Consider the following 13,035-nt stretch of genomic DNA (forward strand, 5'->3'; position numbering starts at 1 on the left):
TGATCGGAGGGCTGGAGCAYCTGCMCTWKGAGGAACGGCTGYGAGAGCTGGGCCTCTTTAGCCTGGGGAAGAGAAGASTGAGGGGGGATCTGATCAATGTGTACAAGKACCTGMAGGGAGGGTGTCAAGGGGAYGGGGACAAACKCTYTTCAGTTGTCCCGTGTGACAGGACAAGAGGCAATGGGCAGAARYTGAASCACAGGMAGTTCCGCCTGASCGTGAGGGGGAATTTCTTCCCTGTGAGAGTGACGGAGCCCTGGACCAGGTTGCCCAGAGAGGYGGTGRAGTCTCCTTCTCTGGAGATCTTCAAGGCCCACCTGGATGCAACCCTGTCTAACATGCTSTAGGTGACCCTGCTGAACAGGGGGGGTTGGACTAGGTGATCTCCAGAGGTCCCTTCCAACCTTACTGATTCTGCGATTCTAAAATACGTCTTAGGTTAAGTGCTCTTACGTGAATTATTTGAGTTCACTTTTCCAAATCATTAGAAAACATGCTTAATTAAAACATAACCCGCCTACATCTAATGAAAAATTACAATTAGTTGGAGAAATATCAAAATCACTCCTACCAACTAGAAATCTAAAAATCTAATGAGTAATAGCTGAAAAATTAGGACAACTGAGAAAATGATTATGATCACACAGAGAAGAAAGAGGATAGTGCATCCYCCACATAGTGCAAAGAGAAGGAATATACTGAAATTCAGTGGAGCCRTGCTGAGTTCCTCCACCTGCTTTAGGTTATCTTCCTAGTCTGAAAGGCTGCTTTGCTCCCAAAACACTCGTAACTCCAATACATATTAGTGAAAATTTGCATACTAATCATGAGCAGTAGAAACTTAGGGTTCCTCTGTGGTATTCCTCCTCTYGAGTAACAACCATGAGAACTGTATTATTTTCCAATACTTCCCAGAGTTTAGAAACTTAAAAACCCCCTGAAACTTGGCTTAAAATATTTATTAATTAAAAAAAGTTAAATATTTATTTATACAAAGATGATGAGAGAAAATCTCATGCAGACTCTTCACATACAATAACATAATTCAAATCGTACTATGATGGTTTTACAAAATAACTTCTTTAACGGAACTTTTACGGAGAAGTGTTGCTATTAACTGTGTGCCTGAAAGCACCATTCACAGTAATTAGAAAGCTATTTCTGAAATTTATGATTTTGCTATGGAACATATGCCAGGATTTTCACACTCTTCACTATGATTAACAATTAATATCTCATTACTACTACTCAGAAAACTGGACATAGACATATGAACACTGAGTAATGAATTCCTGCATACCACTGTACTTCTAAACAATTTACGTTAATGCATAAAGTTGCCAAAAGATTGCTTCAGATAATTCCCCTAAATGAAGAAAATATCTTGAGATTGTTATGGATGGCATCTGTTTCTGCTTAATTACAAATCTGCACTGGATTTATAATTTGTGTATATTACAAGTAATTTGCATAATTAAAACAATTAAGGGATTGACATATCATGGCAATTAGAAATGCATCAAACTCTGAATGTTGTACAAAAGAGAGCTTCAATATGAAACATTAATTCTTTGAGAACAAAATATCCTTCAGATTCCTGCAGAACAACCTGGCTTCACAAATTCAGTGTATGTTCACCAATCCTCATTTAGAGAGCTTTTCCCCAGGGATATCCGGTTCTTCTTTAACCTGTTGGAACTCTAACTCCAAATGCTTTTTTCTTCATTTTAATTTCTACTGCAGTCACAGCATTAGCTTGTATATTTATTGCCAATTATATGGATTTTTATCTCATTTTCCGTAGCCTTATCCTGTTTTCTTTGTCCCTCTTTTTAAGAATAAGTATGAACTGATTGAAAAAATGCTCTTGGTCCTTCTTCTTTTGAACGAGCCGAAACCGCTGATCTCTTCCGTATTTCTCTGCAAACTCTTTGAATGTTGTTCTGCAGAAAAGAAAGACATTTTAAAGTTGCAACTTTGTCAATCCATTTTCAGACTTTTTGACCGGGATGCCACATTTAACGTCTGACACAGAYATTAAAAATAAGAATGTGACCTGGGAAATATTTACAACAATATCGCTGTACTGTCTGCAACAAAGAAAGCAAGACTAGTGCCAAAAGTGCTTGTGCTTCCCATTCACRTGATCTGCTTGCAATAGTTATGTCCATTTCTGATTTTGAGAAATCTGTGTGATCATTTACTGGACAATTTAGATTAATTGACATWGTATTTGCTCCAGTGTAGGTTTCTGCTGTCTCCTTGTCAGTGGCTTGTGCCCGGTATTTCAATGATTAGCCTCTAATGGAGTAGAAAAACACAACTAAGCAACTAATTAAAACAAATGCATTTTGACTATCAATAGTATACGATACCTGAAGAAATCTACAGTAGCTTGATCTTTCCTAAAAATAGCAACAAGTTAATTGTAAATGTGACAGTCACAGGCACAATAATACAACTGAAATCCCCAGGGACTTTCGCCTGAGGATCTTACAGTCAGCTCCAACATTTTCAAATGCAAACACTGTAGCTGGTAACAAAAACTYGCAGTCGTATTTTTGCCAAATACCTTTATTAACTCAAATAAACATGTTTGGCTCGCATGGAGAGGAGTACGTTTCCACTGCCTCTTCCCAGAATTTGGCAGCAGGATAGCCAGGCATCGTAAGAGAGTGGCACCACTATACCGGCTACTAGGTCTTTTTTTTTTTTTAAAAAAAAAAAAAAAAAACTCTTGGACTTTTTATATCACTTAGCTGCACAATTTTCTAGTGGTGGTTTTTAGTTTAGCTTCAGGTTACGTTCACATGATGGAAAACTAGAGCGTTAACGAAGGAGTGGAGAAAAGTAGTTATGCTAGGAAGGCGAGAAATTCCTGCGCCATGCTTGGCAGCTCTCTGCCGGCGTGCAGACCGTGCCAAGCAGCAGGCGGTGGCAGAAGCCCCCGAGCAGCCCTCGGGCCAGGAGCCACATGTGCAGAGCAGCAGCTGATGTACCTCCTACCTCCGAGCGGTCTGACCCTGCTCTGRGCAGGAGGCTGGGCTAGCTGACCTCCTGGGGTGAGGTTCATCCAATCTGAACTTTTCTATGATCCTACGGGTTGCATCTTGCAGCAGAGGAGATGATGAAGGCAGGAAAGGGGATGATCATTAACAAACAAATGTATAGTAAGTAAAAAGCGTGACTACCAAAAGATATTACCAGAGGAACTGACTAAACTTGACAGAAGTTTAATTATGAAAAGATCCAGACTTCTGCTTGATTAACCAAAGGCTGCATGGTCATATAAAACTGTTGTAGAGAAAAACTAATGCAGACAGAAATGCAATTATCATCACCATCTTTTATGTTTGAATTCTATCTCAAAAATACAAGATAATTTCCATCATATGTTGTCCACGACAATTCAGACAAGAATATGGGGGGACCTGGAGAAGCTCCAGGTCCTTCTCCTGTTTACTTTGGCAGGGCCAAGCCTGGTTACCCTGCACGCTGGCTGTTCACGGAGCCCACGCGGGGACGATTTATGCTGCACATCTCTGTCGTTATWCTGGCACTCTGCGTCTGATCGCTGCCTCCGTGTTTGCGTGCTTTGTCAGTGATACTGCGGAGTTACTGTGCTCTGCCATATGAATTTTGCAATATTTGCTGTTGACTGAGTCTGTGCTCTAATTACCGTGCAGATTTGTAACAGTCACTTGGGTAAAGGTCTGTTTTTTCTAATTTGATTCTTACTACAGTGCTAAAATGAAGCCGGAGATTACCGCAGGCAGACGAGTTTCTTTGACTTTGGGCTCTCACAGTTAGCTCAAGACAAACATTAAGGCGTCAGATGTTCTGTTCCTGTAGGCCAGCATGGTTTTGCCCTTGCAGCCTGAAAACATAACTGCTGGGGCCACTGCTTAGCTGTTACATAAACCCAGATTATTCTCCGTTTTGTTTTCAAAAGACACTTACAATTATCTCCATACAGTCTAACATGTTGTTTATATCTTTGCATCTAGGCAGGCAGTGCTGTGMAATTATTTGCATATTTTAGTAAGAGAGAACTACATTTTCTTAGTTCCAACAATTTAACCAGAATTATAACACATAAACCTCTTTATTTTCATGTAATTTACAAATTATCCTCAGCACTGTATTTCCTATTCTGGATCCCTTACTTAAAAATCCATATAGAAAAAAAATGATTGCATTGTAGGTCTTGCTTTAATTTACTGATGCGTTAGTAACGACCTTGTCGAATAACAACTTTGTTAGATTATGTTACTCTTCCATCAAAACCAAACCAAAAGAAGTGTTTTTCACTAATTCTACATATATTCCTAACATTAATGTGACTTAACTTTCAAGTGCTAATTTTATATAACTGATAAGTGTGTGTGTGTGTGTGTGTGTGTTATAAAAGTATAAAAAAACCATGTTGTGCAAAATATTAAACACTCTAAACTGGAAAGAGAGGCAGAGAGATGGTACACTGCCTTTCCCAGTAATATAACTAAATAACTAAAAAAAAAAAAAAGGAAGAAACAGTTAAGACAGCATTATAAGGACAGATGTATAAAATAAGTTGATATAAAGAGTAGGTTCAATTTTAGAGTCTCAGGACGGATAACCATAGCCTAATTTGAGAAAAGTCATTCTAACAAATCTCCGCCATACCTTGGTGATAACTTGGATTCTTCAAGAAGCTTTTTAAATTCTTCTTTGGCTAATAATAGTTTATTTTTTTTCTCTTTGTACTCTTCTCTTATCCTGGTCTTGACAAACTGTTCAAATATCTATTCAAAAAAGGGAAACAAGATACAGTATTTATTAATAAAGATTTTATACTATTTATGCCTGATCAGAGGGTTTTTAATCTCAAGAATTACAATTTTTATCTGCACTCTATTTCCTGACTCAAATGTAGTTGAATCCGCCTCATGGATGGCTGGTTAGTTGTTTTCATAAAGTAAGTAGCTGGAAAAAGCTGTAATTTGGACAGGTAATACCTTCATCCAACCACGAAGTATAACATAAATCAAGATTTCCCGACCTARGTGTAGATAACTTGGTCTTGCTTATAGAATTATTGCTTGTAGCTTGTATCCACACGACAGACTTGTTTGGATCTTGTACCTTTCCCAACTTGCTTGAATTCTTGAGTATGTCTATAATGCTGAATAGCAATAATCTGAAAGTTACCCAAAGAAAGCCTGACTCAGAAACTCAGAAAACTCAGTTCAGTTGCTGTGAAGCATGAGCTTACACACGGTGCTCTGTACAAACCTACAGAGCAGTGTTAACGCGTTTGGAAGGGCTGACAGTCCCACTTCTAACAATATTTGGCAGCTAAAAATGCAGCAGGGTGCTCAGCATCAGGATTTTTGGTTTCATCAAAAGGTGTTAAGGACTTAGCTACGTCTGGAAGTTCTGCTGACTGCTTTAATCACATTTTTAAATACCACAAATCTGGCCCTGTTGGTTCTGTGCTTTACAAAGTACGGCACACCTACTTGTTGAATCAAAGCAGCTGTTTCTCAAAATGCTATTTGCTTTCCTTATTCACCATCCTTTCCTTTTTACAACAAAAAGTATGTGCATCAAGTATGATTGCTACCATAGTTACTTTCTCTTCACTCATGAGGATGCACAAGTGCAAACCTTCATGGAAGGTGAAGTAACTGAAATAAAACTGATACTTAGTTTGAYATGCAGATAAAGGAAGAAACAGCACTGGTAAAGTAAATAAGAAAAAAACAAGGCTATAAGGTAAGTACTGTGAAGACCTAGGAAAACTAAATTTATTATACTGCATGTATTTGTTTAAGTTGACTGTAAGAACAGACTAGAAAAAAAAATGGTAGAAATAAGTGGAAGAAATAAAGTAGGTGATGCAGTTAGGGCTTGCCTTTCTAGTATCAGTGAATCTACCATAATGAACATAATAAATCAAAATTAACAGATAGTTCATTATCTAGTACAGGTGCTCCTTTACCCTTCACTGTTCCTTGACTTAAACRTTGTAGCATCTTCTCACAGTTAATAACCCCTTGGGAAATACTGATGAGTAAGGAAATCAATCTGCAGATATCCAATASCAGCTGGTGGTGCTCCTCGGACAGCACAAGGACACCCACAAGCACCGGAGTCCGCACTCCAAACGAGTCCGAACAGAAGAAGTCAAAAGAAGATTCCTTGAGACGCTTGTAGATAAACTGCACTCARAACGCCCCACCCTGCCCTCTTCAAGCTACCTGCGTAACAAAACGGTGGCACTGGCAGTCGCGCTCCGGCCATTTGTTCACGCACTCACTTCTTGTGAGCCGGCATTCACTTCTAAAGCCCTTAAATATCAATTCGTTTATATAATTCAAAAAGTACTCAGATGCTTACTATTTGGGCCACASCGTCAGCATCAGTCAAGGTAAATGTTTCCTTGCAACTAAATAATTTTTGCTACTAATTTTAGTTATACTAAAATAGATGCATCTGATAAATTGGTGATCTACTCTTGTCCAAGTCTAACTTTCTTCTTAAATTACTCCTGGAGGAAAATGAGGTCTAATCAAATGGAACTGCGTAGAATGAATGTCCATAAATCCATTACTTTAAGTTTGGCAGCTAAAATGTATTACATACATGGCATGCGCTCCCAAGTTTAATATTTTTTTAAACCTGTTTTGTAGAAAAGCAACTAATGATCACCTTCTTCTACCTTAGTTCTGAGCGTGAATTATCGTCACTCTTAGAAACAACATCAACATGACTACAGCTTTCTATATATAGGACTGCCCACTACTCGCTCTTCATAATCCCTTTCCTTGAGCATTACACATACCCCACAAGCAAGGTCCATGTCAGCAGTGCTTTAGCAAACRTCCGTGTTATATAATGTACATTCGTTACATATTTTTATTATCTCCATGCTTGACAAAACAAAAGAAGTAATAAGTCTTGACTGACTGATCAAGGTCTATATTTTGTCCTTGCTGATTCACTGAAATAAAATACAAAACTCCTTGCTCAGTATCCTGTTTGTCAGTATTTTCCATTCTGTGAGTTTCYCTCACATTTTCATTCCTATATTTCATTATTATTTTATTTTACTTTTTATCTTAGGAAAGAAAATACTGGAAAGGTAGTAAATGAGAATATATGTCTCCAATCCCTCAGTAAATACCTACACGGAGCTCTCTGGAGAATCAATAGGACAATATGGGCCACAGAGTGCAATGCAATATGAATAAGAAGTTCATTTTTCACCTTGCTTATTTCAAAAACTGACAATTCCATATTCCAAATTCTTCCTTCTCCAAGATGACAAGAGGCTAGTAAGGAACAGAAATAACTACAGAATAAAAGAGTTCACCTTCTCTGCAACATCCTTGCATCTCTCCTAAATTTTCAGATTAATCTGTGACCCTGCAGACCTTTCAGATCCCCAGTGAGAGTTAATGCCCAAGTAACCATGGCAGTAGAAACTCTACTTCTCTTTGTGGCTTGCCAGAAAAGCTATACCCTTTCAAAGAGACACAGGCATTAGCCACTGTGCTCTATCCACTTGTATCTACCAAGTTTAGTTATTGCAAAATATAGCAATAAATACTACCAACTCCTAGAAAACATTCTAAGTAATAAAAATGAAGTAGTTCCTCTATAATATACAATCTAAATCACAGTGGAAGCATTACCTTATGGTCATTACCTTTTCTGCAGCCGAGTTTCCTAGACTCAATAGGATTTGTTCTTGCAACCTAAGAGACTTTCTCTTCACTATGTGCAAATTCACTTCCTACCATTTGTTTTTCAAAGAAGGAGGCAGCATTTTCTTATGAGTAGAACCTCAGTTGAGTCTCATGCACAAATTTAAGAGAGATGCTTTAATTCTATTCTATCCCTTATCTTACCAAGATAATGACCTTGTTATTACTGTTAATTTGGGAGATGTTTGTTGACAATCAGAAGCTATACCACAGATAACACTCACTTGTTTACGTTCTTCAGAATTGAGCAGAAGGTAGCGTGGATCAAACACAATTTTGTGTAACTCTTTTTCCCATGTAGAAAATGCCGAAACCTGTTAAATATAAAAATAAAGTTGCACTGAACAATTGTATTAAGGACTTAAAATGAAGATGTTCCAAGGTGAAGGAAAGAGTAGGTCAGACAGTTAATGAACCCTCTAAAGGATGCCTTAGGAAGTGGGCAGTTGAATTTTAATGTTTCTGGCAATGCTCTGGTCCTCCCACACCATTACTATTGATTTGCTCTAGGTGGTCTGAATGAATATCTAGGAGATATTCATTCCAAATTGTTGATGGAAGGAATCTGTAGTTGGTATGGAAATACCCCTTTATCATCTCCTTTGGTGAATGTAACAGAAGCTTTGAATTCCATTTAAGCAATTATTTCAGCTTTAGTCTCCCTCTAAAAAATTTAGATTATAAACAAAATAAGGATTTCTGTGCATGCACACACTGAAGAACTAATAGTGATTATCTTCAAAGCACCATGCTTTATGTAAATCATAGAATCACAGAATCATAGAATTGGTGAGGTTGGAAGGGACCTCTGGAGATCATCTAGTCCAACCCTCAATGTAACACTTCCCTTCAGTGGCACTTCATAGATGTCACTTCATCTCTATCTTGAGTCTTCTACTCTCTTCTTCTGCTGACTCCAGTTTCTTAGAAACTAAATCTAGGTGTTAATCCAAGCTAACTGCATCATTTGTATATTGATAATATGAAATAGAAATATCATATTAATAAGGAAGTTCTTCTGTGTTCTCAAATAAACTCTTCAACTCCATGAGGTGAACGATCTGTAAGGATCCTCCGTGGGAAGCAGGTAGCCTATTCTGTTTCACTGGGACAACATTATCCTTTCACTGCCCCTGGCTGGACTCAATCAATTATGCTAGAATCAAGTATTTTCTTTTGCAATCTATTTGCCGATACCAGAAGCAGCATCAACCAAATAAGATTGTGAGGCCAAACAAAGTTGAGAAGGTCCCTTACTTTCTTCTTCACCTTTACCCAGGAAGTTTTATGAAACGACACTCTGAATGGCTTAAACTCCCAGCCTGGCTTTGATATCTTATACAACATCACTGTTAATTAGTCTGTTACAGAAAACTCTGGAGTAACATAAAATATTTCACCTAATTACAAAAAAAGCGTAAATTCACTAAAAAAATTAATTATGTGAAGCATAAGATAGACTGATTACCAATCAAGCAGGAAAGCTTTGATGATGCAAAATGGACTTAAATGGATTGGCGTTCCTACTAGAATTGTTAGCACTTGGAGCTAGGGAATTTCGAAGCTTCAAACTAACTTTTAGAGTGCAAACTGAGCAAGTTACCAGCGCTCCCCTCGGTAAAATAATACCAATGCAGGGCAATCRTTTACCAAGAAGGAACATGAAAATATATCAATCTTGAAACACAAATCTCCAGTTTGAATGAAGAAAGTCTGTATAACCTAGCTGAAAAGTTATGTATGGACTAGGCAGCAGTCCAGATTACATCTGCAGGGCAAATAAAGGACTACAGAATTATGGGATATCCCATGTTCAATTTTAAATTGGACTAAGTGTACTGCTTAGGTAGTATGTGCTGAAAAATTCTCAYTGACAGAATTGTTTTCTCTTAAGCATCTCTTCATTAAGCAAACTATGTAATCCAAGTTGAAGACAGACTCTGCTGGGGCACTGAAAGTTTCACTAGGAGCTGTCTCTTCCAATTTTTTTCTTCTTGCCACCCATGCTAATGCTTCCATGTCCACACAGATGCCTAAGGGCAGACTCTCTTCCATACAGAAGAATCAACCTGAGGAAGCCTTTCTTAGGATGTCTCCTAGACTCCGTCTTGGAAATCAACTCTGCTCCTAGTATGAAGGCCAGTTTGAACTCAAGGCTAGTTAGAGTAAGGGCAATTTGCCATATAATTATTCATTTTTATGAATGTTTCTTCAGTTTACTTTCACATAYGGCAGACATATGCCTAAAAAAAATGTTGCTACTGATATTTATAATTTATTTGTAGCTACAAGTATCACATTGCTGTTCAGGATACTCACTTTGGACCCTTATAAATAAGCGTAAAACAATATKCTGACTAATCTCCAAGTGAGTATTGTACTGTGGTTGTCTTTTTATTACTGTGTGACATTCAGCCACGGAACACATGTGTTGGCCATGCTGGGGATGGCATCTCCTTACAGGACAAATGACTTCGTGGCCCAGTATCAACACACACAGAAGAGAAAGCAGAGATCTGAGTTTGTCTTTGTTTTTCAATTCTGTACTCATGCTTTGAACTCGAATCCAAAGTACAGTGAAAAAAAAGCTTATGAAAACACTGTGTATTGACTTTGAGTAGTATGCTTAGAAGTGAAAGGCATCAGAATAACTAATTTTACTTTTCCTTGGCTCTGGAAGCCCATGTGTGATAGGTAGAGATTCTGTCTGGTTTTTAAAAGATTTATAAGAAAACAAAGGTGAAGTGTCTCGTATTTGCAGTAGATCCATTTACCTTCATCAGTATAAAACTCATAGTTTTAATGAATCTTTGTTCTGGTAAGAAACAATGCCCATACCTGCCAAAAGCTACCAAAATGCAYGCAAAAAAAAGCAGGAAGCATATAGTGGCAGAGGACAGAAAGGCTCATTGATTCCAGCTTTTGGCTATCATGGGCAACCATGCCTAGGTTATAAGGCCTGCAGAGCCGAAATCCACTTCATACATCATCACCTACTATTGGCTGTGAAATACTTCCCAGCATCCCCAAACAAATTTAAAGACCTGTATTAAAAGACACTAAAAAGTAGGATTCAGTTGCCTAAATGCAGGCATCTAGCACAGTTTCAGAGAGCCTAGGTGATGGAGGCATCTGCACAGAGCTGGCAGGAGCGACAAAGGAGCTGCCTTAGGGCCTGGCTGCTGGGGACCAGAGAGGGCACCTCGAACACGTCTTAGGAACAACCTCACACGTCTTAGGAAGACAGGGAGAAATGAAGAGCATATTCAATGCACTCACTAACTACACCTCTCRGTCTGCCACGGCAACCTCCCCTCATCACTCTCACTGCCACCTGCTTCGACCCGCAACACATTGGCCTGTCCTTCCGGAAAGGGAGCTGTCTGGGTCTGTCTGAAAACACAGGGGGAAAAACAGGGAAAAAAAACAAACTAGCCTATTTGYTTATGCAGTTATTTGATAAAAGGTTTTCAGACCTGTGTGAGTTATCTACTGCTTACTGCATGACCGGAGAGGCAAGCCCTCTGCACATCTACACCATGACTAAAGCAGCTTAGAATCTAACTCCAACTATCAACATAGATCTTTCTTTTTTTTTTTTTAAGAAATAATAGCAATATACAAACTAACTCTTCACACTCCTGCCAAAACTGTTCTTAATTCACAGACAAGATCATCTTATTATTTGTCAGGAAGTGCTGTTCGGCAGACTTTGAAATCCTGAATCCAGGAAAAGATGAGTTACAGTAAACGTGTGTGCATCTGAACTCTATCCTCTTCAATGATTGTGTCAATATTCCTCTTTCAAATAAAAACATTTAGTGGTAAACTCTGCAAGTTCCTTATCTATCCACTCACCCTTACAGACATATACATACAAAGTGTATCGTAAGCTTGCACAGCAAGAAAAGTATATGGAAAAAACATATATAATACAGTATAGACATTTGTGTAGCATAGCTGCAGGACARCTCCAGCTTATGTGGTGTTACAGTATTGCCGTGGGGCTTGCAGGGGGTCTGGGGTTCATCGCACAGTGCCCACAGGGTGCTAGGGGCCTCAGAAACTGGTCCCTTCCAGTGGCAATGTGGTTMCTAAACACCTCCAGGTTGAGCTCCTACAGAATGAGCAAAATCTGACTTAAGATCTGTAGGAAACCTAAGTACAGCCTGGTGAATTTGAAATTTTTATTCTTCAGGACACTGCAGGCTGCAAGAAATGTTCTGAAACTGGAAGGTGGGGGCCCAGTGAGTCCCTCCTCCCTTTTTTCTTTACATTTTCCAATGTAAAGAAGGCAAAATCATTATTTTTTGTTTTGTTAGCCACATAAGGTTATATCCTGAAAAATCTTTGTACCTTGAATGTAAAGCAATCAGAAAGAATATTGAAGGATGATCATAYTGGAAATTGTATTTCTACATAGGAAATCTTGCCAATGACTTAAGAATARTGCTATTGTCTTGGGGCTACAAAACCACATTTTAGTTTTATGTTACAATGAACATTCTTTTGTTTATACATCTTTAATACATGGTTGACAAACAGAAGGTCCAGAGCTAAGCAGAAGAACTTTAGCTAGCTAACGTACTTGGTAATGCTTTCAAGTACCTTCTTGAGAAATAATAACATTATGAGAAAATGGCAGGAGACATTCATTTAAGTAATCAGTTTAAAAGAACATTAATGACCTCACTACATTTCAAAGAATGACAGCCAGCTGGGCCTAACTATCATCTCTAGGGACATTAAGCAAACGTTTGGGGCCAAAGACATAAATTAGCTTATCATCTATATGCTTTTAAATAATAGCAAAATGAACAGTAAATTTACYGAATTTCTTATTTTAACAAGCTAGCCTGAGTCTTATACTTAAAGAATCATATTACAGAATATCCCTCATACTTTCAAAYTTTGACTTACCTTCCTATGACTTAAAACATATTTATAGAAACCTTCAGCCAGTCTTTATTTACAGGTCTTTGTATTTTTTTTAAGCATAAACAACAAAATGTATTAATAAAACAGTTCTAGCCTGGAGATAGCTAAGCTTCTGACATCCAAACCTCTAATTATATGCCTCCTAAGTCTGCTGATTACTAATGACAAGCATTATAGGTTTTACTGCCTAACACCAGCCACTTTCAATTTTTTTTAATAGAAATTACACAGATTTATATGGAAAATATGTTTTGAGAGAGTTGGAGGGAGGGATAAAATCTGCACACGCTAGTCCATTACACACTCATTTACATTTTCAGAATCAGGCCTAAATGGGTTCTGCGTA

General features: G+C 38.1%; 1 protein-coding gene across 1 annotated transcript in view; it reads right to left on the reverse strand.

Annotated features, from left to right (window-relative positions):
* Positions 1-1,434: 1,434 nt before the first annotated feature.
* TCERG1L (transcription elongation regulator 1 like) overlaps positions 1,435-13,035 on the reverse strand; it is a 147,999-nt gene continuing 136,398 nt past the window's right edge. The window contains exons 13-15 of the mRNA XM_085299795.1: positions 7,976-8,065; positions 4,666-4,784; positions 1,435-1,943 (exon numbers count right to left, since the gene is read on the reverse strand). Of these exons, the coding sequence (XP_085155921.1) occupies positions 1,787-1,943; positions 4,666-4,784; positions 7,976-8,065 (366 nt within the window). The 3' untranslated portion in view covers positions 1,435-1,786. The remainder of the gene's footprint in view (positions 1,944-4,665; positions 4,785-7,975; positions 8,066-13,035) is intronic.

This window comes from Rhea americana, unplaced genomic scaffold, assembly GCF_003343005.1.
Source record: "Rhea americana isolate MKP2758 unplaced genomic scaffold, rheAme1 scaffold_154, whole genome shotgun sequence".
Classification (NCBI taxonomy): domain Eukaryota; kingdom Metazoa; phylum Chordata; class Aves; order Rheiformes; family Rheidae; genus Rhea; species Rhea americana.